Source organism: Vicia villosa, linkage group LG5 (genome assembly GCF_029867415.1).
Source record: "Vicia villosa cultivar HV-30 ecotype Madison, WI linkage group LG5, Vvil1.0, whole genome shotgun sequence".
Classification (NCBI taxonomy): Eukaryota; Viridiplantae; Streptophyta; class Magnoliopsida; order Fabales; family Fabaceae; genus Vicia; species Vicia villosa.
Window position 1 is genome coordinate 123613429 of NC_081184.1, and position 11587 is coordinate 123625015.

The 11587-nt window shown below is 31.5% G+C and overlaps 1 protein-coding gene across 1 annotated transcript; it reads right to left on the bottom strand.

Annotated features, from left to right (window-relative positions):
* Nucleotides 1–769: 769 nt before the first annotated feature.
* On the bottom strand, nucleotides 770–7770 carry LOC131602318 (wax ester synthase/diacylglycerol acyltransferase 4-like). Its single transcript, XM_058874403.1, has 5 exons — nucleotides 7517–7770; nucleotides 6855–7436; nucleotides 6375–6728; nucleotides 6133–6270; nucleotides 770–1532 (listed from the first exon to the last, which is right to left on the bottom strand). The coding sequence occupies exons 1-5, from the start codon at nucleotides 7700–7702 to the stop codon at nucleotides 1353–1355; spliced, it is 1440 nt and encodes a 479-aa protein (XP_058730386.1). The 5' UTR covers nucleotides 7703–7770; the 3' UTR covers nucleotides 770–1352.
* Nucleotides 7771–11587: the final 3817 nt, after the last annotated feature.

Here is an 11587-nt window from a genome sequence, read left to right on the forward strand (position 1 = left end):
ATCCACCTACCTCTGAACCCCATCTTAGAAAACAAAAATCTTAGAAAATTATAACTAACACAGTCATAAGCTTTCTCGAAGTCTACCTTCAACAACATGTAAATCTTCTTTTCTCCTTTGGCCAAATCGATAACTTCGTTAACTAATAGGATTCCATCCACAATATTACTTCCCGGAATGAAAGCTGATTGGTTTACCAAAATTATACTTCCTATCACCTTTCTAAGCCTAGTTGCCAAAATCTTGGATAAGATCTTGTACAAGCTTCCCACTAAACAAATAGGCCTATACTCCGATAGGTGTTGAGAGGGTTGAGGATCTTAGGAATAAGGGTTAGAAAAGAAGAAGTAAAGCCTTTGGTTAATTTGGCATTTGAGTAGAAATCCGTCACAAATTTCTAAATGTCAACCTTTAGGATATCCCGGTTTTGTTTGAAGAAATCAATAGAATAACCATCAGGACCACTACTTTTGTTACCGTCACACGACGAAATAGCCTCATTCACTTCCTCTACTAAAAAGGTCTCTCGATCCAACACCTATTCAACTTGGGTTCCTTGAAGAAACCCATGAAATGATTCATCACAACTTCCTTTACCTCTTCCACACCTTCAACTATTTTGTTTGCACCTTCGACTGTGGTTATAGCGTTCCTCCTATTTCTCCCCTTCATCTCATAGGCTCTATTTGATAAGACACATTTTTGAGTTTATAATATATAAGCTCATACGATAATTTAGACATATTTGATAATGGTATTTTTATCAAGAGTTTATAACTTATTTTTTAAACGCTATTTCAAACAGCGTTTTGACTTATTGCTTATAGCTTATCATTTTTTCTTCTACTTTTACCTTTATTATTTTAACAAAAACTTACTTTTATCCTTTATAATTTATCTTAATTTAAAATAAAATAATCATATATTAAATATCTTTTATGTTATTTTACATTTATAAGTTAGTTGAACCGTTAATTTTATCGAACACTTTAACTAATTTATCAGCTATTAATCATCAACCATTAATTATAAGCTATCAGTCATCTATCATTAGCCAAAAGCTATAAGTTATAAGCTAATTGATTAAACCAACCGTTGTTTTTATCATACGGAGTCATAATAGTATAATTTTACAATATTCAAATCGTCACATATAATAATATTAATATATTAAGTGATGCATTAATAAACTTATATAAATATTTGTATAATAGTATAATTTTACAATTATCAAGTTGTCAGATATAATAATAATAATATATTAAGTGATGCATTAATAAACTTATATAAATATTTGTATACATAACATATATAATATAATTTTATTTTCACTAAGCTTAAATCAATCCTATCTATGTATCTGCCAAATAATCTTTGGTGGATATCTGAGAGATCTTCATAGATGCTTTAAATATAACTTCAAATGCTTTCTCTATGGAAAACTTTAGTTTCTGTTCATCTATAAATCCCTTTAGAGTATTCAGGGTCACTCTTAATATTTTCACATAGCTTACAATTGTAATGTTTATATCCTACAATCATACACAAGAGATAAATCATGTCAGAACTATATTTGATATATCATCTTCTTATCAAAGAAAATCATATAAGAACATTGTTGTCCAAGAACTATATTTGATATATCATCTTATAAAAAAAATCATATAAGAACATTGTTGTCCATCAAAACCCATTTAAGGTTTTTACATAAGTTTCATTTAATTTTTATTTAATTTTATACTTTTTAATTACATAAACAATTTAATTATATTTTCTAAATATTGGTAGAACTCATCAAAACTTTTAGATAGGTTCTACTAAACCCCACATTAACACCTCACATTCAATTTTACATTAATACAATAACCTTGCATTTATGGCACATGACTAAGGAAGTGTATGATTGTTATGATGACATGTCTTTATTGTATAAACCAATCATTTAATTTAATTTTTTTTGTTATACTTTTTATCTTATGCCATTTATCAAACCAGGCTATTCTTGATTAGGAAATGATTCTTTAATTCTTACGGTGACATCCTTTGCAAGGCCGGAAAATGGAATGTCGCTGCCGATACCGGTAACCAGCCGTTGCACTATGCCTATCCGGAGCTGTTAGCTAATGTTCGGGAAGACGCTGTATCAGTCGCGGATTCTGGATATTTTACAGAGGGATCCTGGTGCGGGAATTCTGCTGTTGTGCTGTTCCAAAACAGCAGTGTTTTTGGCTACCAGTGGCTGAAATTGTGCGAACTATTACGAGATTTTTAACCTGTTGAAGGAGTGACGGACAGCTACAGTTGGAGCGGTAATCCGGAAGGTGCTTTTACGGTCAAATCATGCTATAACAGTTTTATAGCAAAGCTTACAGGTCCGCCTATTCATCCATCTATTGTTATTAATGTTGATCTTCTTTGAAAAGTAAAAGTGCCTCCAAAAATTCATTTTTTTGGGTAGAGAATTTTTCACAATAGAATAGCAACGAAGGATCAATTATTAAAAAGGGGAATTGCGTTGGAAGGGGGAGATCAATGTTGTGTGTTTTGTCTTTCGAAGAACGAAAACTTACTGCATCTTTTAAGGGGCTGCACTGTTGTCGCTAAAATATGGTGTACAGTGTTCAATTGGATTGGTCCGTTAGACGGTTTATCCTTGGAGGAGTTTGTGGGGTTCTATGGTTTTTCTCATAAGATGAAGATTAAAGCTAAGAGGACTACGGTAGCGGTCATTGGGCTTGCTACTATCTGGTGTATTTGGATTAGGCGTATCGCAATCATTTTCAGAAATGAGGCGTGTAGCTTCACTGGGTGCATAACGGGAGTAGTTTATTTATCTTGGACTTGGCTCCAATCTTATTATGTTCTTTCGGATAAATGTAATTTTCATGTCTGAAATATTCTTCCTCTCAATTGTTTTGAAAAGTAGGAGTTTTCCGCCTTATTGTTGACGGTTGGAGTATCCATCATACTCTTTATTAATGTCTTTATTAATGTCAGTTGCTTATTAAAAAAAAATTAAATTATTGGTAAAAAAATTTAGTTAGCTTCAACATTATATTCTCTATCTGAATCAATAGTGGAACAAGAGTTTTTATTTTGGTTCAAAGAATGGTTGGTTGCTGATTCAGAGATTAGTTGTTTGAATCTTTATAGGGTGCTTTTTATTTTTATTTTTTATGGTCATTTAGCTGCTCATGATGTTGTCTTTTTCTTTTTCTTTTTTTGAATTTTTATTTGATTGAAACTCATGATGTTTCTCTTTGTTGTAGTGAGTTCAATTCAATACATTTTTGTAATTTTGTGAGATCTTTAATATCATTTATTAATAAGATTATGACAACCATAAAATCATAAGGTTACAGGTTAGTTGTTTGAATATTTATTCTCATTTTTAAATAATTGGTACACTTACTCAAAATGACAATCATAATATTTCAATTCAACTATTAGGCGGACTGATTGAAACGAACTGATCCATTGTATTTTTTAAACAAATGGATTGAGAGGGTTGTGTGTCAGATTGATTGTATAATATATGATTGTTTTAGTCGAATTCAAATGATTATTTTGAATTTATTAAAATTAAATTCGATTGAACTTAATTAATATTTAACTTATGTATTTTTATTATTATAAGACTGGCTCATTATAAAAATGGAGTTTATATTATTCTCAAGTTATTATCATTTTTATAATTAATTGATGGTATTGTGTACTTACAAAAATACAAAACATGCAATATTATATTAAATTATGACTATTATTTAATTGTGATTTAATATATGATAATAATTAAATTAATGACAAATGATATTGAAAATAAATAATAACTTTTATTTCAATAATAAAAAAATATTTCTTTTTTGGGCTATTCTAAAATTTTGATAGAATTTTTTTAAAAAGAATTAAAAATAAATATTTATAAATTTTATAAAGAATAGTCGTTTTTATAAATTTATTTCGATAAATATTAAATCGGCAAAATCGACTCTGCCAAACCAATTTTATAAAAGTTTGGTCTGTTTAAAATTTTTTTTGTTGTTATTTATGCTTTTTAATTTAAGAAAATTTCTTTGGCCACCTCCCTATGGGGGTCACCCCCAGCGAAAATACCAAAATACTCCTGCTTCGGAAATGAACTTTCGAAGCGCTTTTTTTTTGAAAAAATTGACTTATTTCGGAAGTTCATTTCCGAAGCAGGGGTTTCGGAAGTGAACTTCCGAAATACTGCGATTTCTGCAGATTTATCAAAACACTCCCCCTCCCCCAATCATTTACCCTAAATCAAAACAAAAAGTGGCAAAGGCGAAAATTTGTGCAAACAGAATTCCAAAGCTGCATCAAGGCTCCAATCACACTGCTAAACAACATTCAAAAGCCCTCAATCCTAACACTTTGTAAGTTTTGAAATTTTTAGATCTATTATTCAAATGCATGTTATTTAGGGTTTTAATTGCATAAATGATATATGGTTAGGTTGTTAGTAGTATTTAGGTTGTTTAGAAGCATTTTGATTTGGTTTGAAGTTTGGTTTAGGGGTCTGCCATGGAAGTTGCAGAAAAGTCCATCGCAGGGGTGTTTCGGAAGTTCATTTCCGAAAACACCTCCCTCCCAGTTTTCGGAAATGAACTTCCGAATTGTATCAGAAGTTCAAATTTTTTTGTTTTTTATTTTGTCTCGCATATTAATCGATTTCAACTGTTTACAGGAACATGTCAGGCAACCAACAAGCACGCAGGACTGCGTCTTCTAAAGAGGGCGCTAAGGGAAGAAAGGGTTATTCAAAGAAGGAGGTGAAAGAGGTGAAGGAGGTGAAGGAGGTGAAGGTGGTGAAGGAGAAGAAGAAGCTTTTGACTGGTTCTGCTTCTCGTCCCCTGGGAGTCCATGGCTCGGACGCGCAGGCTCAGCCTTCAGGCGTGATCAACGCTGATGGTTCTGATACTGAGTGGGATGAAGATTGGTATAATTATCTTCATTCGGAGGAGTTCGCTCGTCGAGAAGAATAACGTGTTTTTATTTTGTTTGATGTGTATTTTGTAACGCTCGTCGGGCAGAATAACATGTTTTTGTTTTGTTTGACGTGTTTTGTTTTGTTTTGTTCGGATTTCGGATTGTATCGCACAGTGTTTTTGTATTGGATTTATCATGTTAATAAAAATACGTACTACTGTAAGTAACAAATGACGGAGGAGGTGTAATCGGGGCCGGAACATATGACGGAGGAGGTGGATGTCCGGAGGAAGAAGAACCGGAGGTACGTCCACCGCGAGACAAAGGAGCCAATCATTGTAAGCTATAGTTTATCATTATCATCTGGGGACGTCATTTCTAAAAAATCAAGATTAAAAATAATAAGATTTTTTTCCCAATTTTTTGTAATGACGTCCCCTGAAGATAATGATAAATTATAGCTTACATTGATTGGCTCCTTTGTCTCGCAGTGGACGTACCTCCGGTTCTTCTTCCTCCGGTTCTTCTTCCTCCGTCATATGTTCCGGCCCCAGTTACACCTCCTCCGTCATTTGTTACTTACAGTAGTACACCTTTTGAAATTTGGAAGCCTTTTTTTCTCCCCACCACTCTCTCATCCCCACCTACCCGTGTTCAACAATATGTAACTTTAATTTTATGTATTATTATCGTTGTAATCTTCACCCGATTAAATAAAGCGAATTGTTGTTGTTTTTCATTTTATTCTGTCCAGACATATTTTCGGAGGTTCATTTCCGAATTCTCCAAAGGGGGTGCGTTCGGAGATGAACTTCCGAAACACCACATTTTCTGAAAATGTAACTTTATTTCGGAGATGCATCTCCGAAACCAATTTTTTATATTAAAAAAAACACGTTTTCGGAAGTTCATTTCCGAAAACACATTTTTTTCAAAAAAAAGTACCGTTTCGGAAATGAACTTCCGAAACAAGGGGTAATGTTGTAAATTCACCAGGGGTGGGCAAGAAGGTTAGGAGGTGGGTGAAGTAAAAACCTAATTTAATCTGTATCAAATAAATTCTATATTACATTCATTTAATCAATCAAATATATTTTTCATTTAAAATTTTATAAAACTTAACATAAAAGTAATATCTATGATAAAGCCATATTTGCCTAGCATTTCTTGAAATAAATTTACCTGAGGTCCACCTGTCATTGTGAAATACAATCCATTTACCGAATGATTTGCCAAAGTCATTTTCTCCACTGGCCCTATTAGGTTTGAGATAACAACACTCGTGTTTCCAATTGTGTCATAAATTATTTTAGATACTGCCTGAAACACAAACCCAATAAAATATAAAACATTAATAAACCAAAGAGGCTCCAAACTAAGTAAAATTAATACAAAAATCAAATATTATTAAATGTGTAACACACCTCAGGCCCTCTTAATTTCATCTCCAAATCCATGAGCAAACCTATGAGATGAACACTGAAAGAACTTTTCTTCCTCTTGATTACTTCACGAGCTTCCCAAACAAACTCAAGAGGGTTCAGAATTCCTGATTGGTTTGGATTAGGAATTGGAATTTGTAAGAAAGATATTTTATTCCCCCAAAGACCTTTGTACTCTGGCTTTTGCATTTCCTTCAATGATTGATAACCTTTAATATTTCTTGTGTTGAGCATTACCAATGCTGTTGAATTTGATGTTTTTGTTTTCTCATTCATCTCTTCCATGTATAGCCTAAGTCCATAGAAGATCATCCCACAAACCACATCGTTTATAGTCTGCACCATGCAAAAATTAATCCAATAAAATAATATAATTTAAGAGTTAAGCATATATTTTTATCATAATTAACAAAATTAGACTCCAGTTTTATTGATCAATATATAGCTAATTAATAATCTTACCACTCCAAGTTTTGATTTGATTTCTTTGATTTGATCAAGCGAAAATGATATGTTTGACAAGATAACAGGCCGAGATTCAATTCCTTCATATCCTGATCTTATAGGTGATATGTCATCTGGAATCATTCTGGTCTTTATTATGCTTGATCCAAAATCTGATATGGAGCTAAAAAACGAGCTTACACCAAAACACAGCTTCTTAAATAAGCTTTTATCTTCATATTTTGAATTCAGTTGTGGCCGTGAAGGAAAAGTGAGAGGAAGAGAAGGATCATCAGCTCTTTGAAGACAAGAAAGAAGAGCAGCCATGAGAGAGTAACCATCACCAAGTGAATGATGAAGTTTGAATATTATGGTGCTAGCAGCATTTGTTGTTGGATAATTTATAATATGAATTTCCCAAAGTGGTTTGTCTTGTGGTGTTCTTTCAATTAAAATACTTGTAACGTAGTCACTAAGATGATTGTCATACAATTCAATTGGTGATGAGTTTGTGGTTTCAGGAAATTTAGGAATTTTTACATGCTCTTCTGGCTTCACTTCAACTTTTTGCCATCTCATCTTACCATCTTCATGTCTTACCTGTTGCAAATTAAATAATAATTAAAATTTGGTGAATATTAGAAAAAATGAATAAAGTATGGAAGAGATATTTATAGAACCATAATAGAGGAGAAACGTGGATTGATAGGGAGGAAGACATCTTTGATCAAGGGTATAGCTAGTGAGACATCAGATGAAGTGGTTAATTCCAGAAAGCCAAAGATATATGAACACATGACAGAGGTGTTGAAATACTGTCCATGAGGACTCACTGGCTCTTCAACCTCTTCAAACAATTTGTCCATTATACTGTCGTGAGTGTATGTTCTATTACACAGTTTTGCTTTAAAAAATAAACCCGCTTATATAATTCACGGTATTCTACAAAATAATTAATACAATTTGATACCATTTAATTCGTTATTTTTTACTTTGCATGCATATTTTTAAGATGAACACTATTATTATTTTTTAATTTAGTTAGGTGTGTAGTCATCATCCAATTATTTATTTATGATGTATCTTCTTTTTGGTTTTAAATATTAATAAATAAATTAAAATTTTAAACTAATTAAATAGAGAGGGTTAATAGATTAATGTACAATAAGTTATAGCTCAACAACTTTTAATAATTTTCTTTTACTAAATGTCTTATAATATGATTATTTTGTCTTGATATTTTTTTATTTTATTATAAATGTCCATGCAACATTAATAAATATATTTTAATGGATTATAAAAGTCTCTTTTATAATATTTGTGTTAAAAATAATATCATTATATCTTAAAATAATAATTAAGTTTTGAAATGTTTTTCCCATAAAAAATCGTAAAATATTGTTTAAGAATAATATTATATAATTAAAGAAATATATCTTATGAACTTTAATTTTATTTTTAATCATTTAAAAAAACTCATTTTAAGATTTTATAATTTTTGAGTTATTATCTAAAATAAATCAGAGATTGTTTACTATTTATCTTCTCAACATTAGAAGAATATACTCTTTCTATAAATTCTTACAAAATAAAACTAAAATTAAAATAGACAGTATTATTCCTTACTAATAGAATAATGTTAATGTTGAAAATTATAATGAATGATTTGTTGTTGGGACTTTTTTTACAAAGTGTGAGTTCTGGTTGCGAGAGGTGAGTTTCCTCGGGCATGTAATTTCTGGTAATGACATTACTACAATAGATCCACTTGTTTTTATGAAGGTATATTTTATCAAAGAAGAAGTTTTTATCACTCCATATATATATGGGGTTTGCTACAATAGACCAACTTATTTTTATGAAAGTCTATTTTAGTAACATGCATCACTACAGAAAAAAGGTCTCCTGCCACGACCAGAAAACCGAGGCTATATGCAAAATAACCGTGGCGTAGCGCTGAGGCCACGGTTTGGCCACGGAAATCCAACTGTGGAGTATTCGGTCGTGGCCTAAAGTAAAGTCCACGGTTTTTTGGTATAGACCACGCCTTTTTTACAACCGTGGCTTTTTTAGGCCACAGTTTAGGTAGCTTGATGATAAGTGCCAAAATGTTGCTATTTTGAGTATATAATTGTGGCACTTATCGATTCTATTCATTCTAATTTTGTAATAAAATCCCCACTTTTGTGTATATATTCGCATACTTTAGTTTTCATTTGTTTTATGTATCATTTACTAGCTTTTCTTTATGTTTTTGTAGGTATTTTATATTTTGGGAAGCTTGGAATGAAGCGGGCAAGTTTGGAACACTTTGGAGCAATTTTGGAGCCATTTTGGAGAAGTTTTGTTCAGCAAGCTCCGCTGAGCGCCCGTCCAGCGCGCTTTCCAGTGGCGAACCAATTTTCCTGGCCGCTAAGCGGAGGCTCTGGTCGCTAAGCGGAGCCCTGTTTACTGTTCTAGATATTTTTGTAATACGTGTAGTCTACTCAGCGAGGTTTGGCCGCTAAGCGGCCGTAGCAGAAATTGTGTTTATATTTCTTCAATTGTAACATTTCTAAGGTATGGTTTTGGAGAGTTTTTGGTTCCAACTCCATCATTTTCATTCTTAGATCAAAATTAGCTTAGAAAACAACACTGGGTCATGCACTTGGAAGATCGGAGGTGGATTTCTCATCAACCGGAGCTGACAACCCGCGAGATGTTTGGTTCATCTCTTCTATTTTCTGTGTATTTCTTTTGTGTTGGGTTTTGCTTGTATATTTACTTGAATCTTATGTATATTTACCGATTATAATGTTATGTTTAACTTGCTTTATAAATCTGTGTTGATATTATCTTAGATTTTTGCTCTATGCTGAGGGATTTGGGTTGCTTTAGAGATAAACTTCTTGAATCCTTATCTAGGATGATTATCTGTTAGTTTCTAAACTCTAGAGATAGATTTAGAGCTAGCATTCACCATTTGTATCTGTAGGTAATGCTTTCGTGTTTGAGCGGCGCGCGAGAGATCGCCGACGCGAGAATACGGATGTTCTCGCGACTTCGCGTTAGAGATAACCTTAGTTGTGAGATTATCTCGTTTGTGCTCCAGAGATGGACGCTTATGTGAGAGATACATGATGACATAGATGAGTATCGTAGGTTGAGTATAACGAGTTGGTAAGTGTATGTTTGTGAAGAGTGAATATATTTACATTCCTGATAAGTTCTTTCTCTTCTAAGAATGTGTTTATTCTTTTACTGTCTATATCTTTGTTTACTTTTTGCTCATTCAAACCCAAGCTCAAAACCGTAGAAACTGTTGAATGGCATCTCTCCATCTCTGAGGACGATAATTCCCGGATCAATATTTCCAAATCTTTTTTGTTGCTTGCCCTATACTGCATATACTGCATTCAACGCTTGATTAAGGCCGCGGTTTGTATTTGCCATGACTTCAAAACTGTGGCTATATGGTAAAGCCACGGTTTCATTTTAACGTTTACGACACAGTATTAGTTCAAGATATAGCCACAGTTTGGTTATGACCACCTATTTAAAACCGTTGTTATATGTTATGCTTTCTAAACCATTTATCTAGCCACGGTTTATTTCTGTATCATACATAAATATGTCATTTAATATATATATATATATATATATATATATATATATATATATATATATATATATATATATTTATATATATATATATATATATATATATATATATATATATATATATATATATATATATATATATATATATATATATATATATATATATATATATATATAGGGAGCATATCAAGTGAGAGCATTTTTAAATGAGAGATGAGAGGAAGAAATATCAACCATTGGATTTATCAAGAGAAAGAAATTAATAGCCTCCTTAATGTATTAACATTCTCTTTCTTGATGAATCCAATGGTTGATATTTCTTCCTCTCATCTCTCATTTAAAAATGCTCTCACTTGATATGCTCCCTATATATATATATATATATATATATATATATATATATATATATATATATATATATATATATATATATATATATATATATATATATATATATATATATATATATATATATATATATATATATATATATACATATATATATATATATAGATATATATATATATATATATATATATAAATATATATCATTATAAAATTAACAATAATATTGATGATTAGAAGCTAATTAATTACAAGCAAATTAACATTAATGTCAAAAGTAAGTTTTTTTTGTAGTGCCACTAATAATAGTTGGATACTAAGTTTTGATGTCATCCCAAATTCAAAATTCAAAACAACCATATGATCCAAAACAACCATATTAAACAAAAGTTTCTCTCAAAAAAGTGTCATCCCAAAATAACAAAAAAAAGTTCTAAGAACTAGCTAGCTAGATAACATAAAACACAACTATTCTTGATCTTCTCCTTGTTCTTCTTCCACATCTTTTGCACAACCAGCTTCTTCCACATCTTCATCACAACCTTCTTCCACATCTTCATGATTATCACAAGCTTCCATATCTTCATCACAATCTGCTTCCTCTCCACCCTACAATAAACATAACATCATTCAGCATTCATAAGTGTACTAGTCATGGTTGTGTAATAGAATCATGAATCAAAAGAAAGAGAGTTTTAGGCCATCACCACCAGAATCATACACATATCATAATAACAGATATTCTTCTAATAATCACAAGAAATTCAATTCAATTCATGATATTAAGCATAACTAGCATTCTGATT

Bases quoted from the DNA above. Each gene is read 5' to 3' on its own strand.
- LOC131602318 (XM_058874403.1), bottom strand. From the start codon at position 7,702: ATGGACAAATTGTTTGAAGAGGTTGAAGAGCCAGTGAGTCCTCATGGA. The intron at 6,271-6,374 runs GTGTGTTACACA...TTTGTGTTTCAG, and splicing joins TGAAATTAAGAGGGCCTGAG to GCAGTATCTAAAATAATTTA. The intron at 1,533-6,132 runs GTAAATTTATTT...GTATGATTGTAG, and splicing joins CAATGACAGGTGGACCTCAG to GATATAAACATTACAATTGT.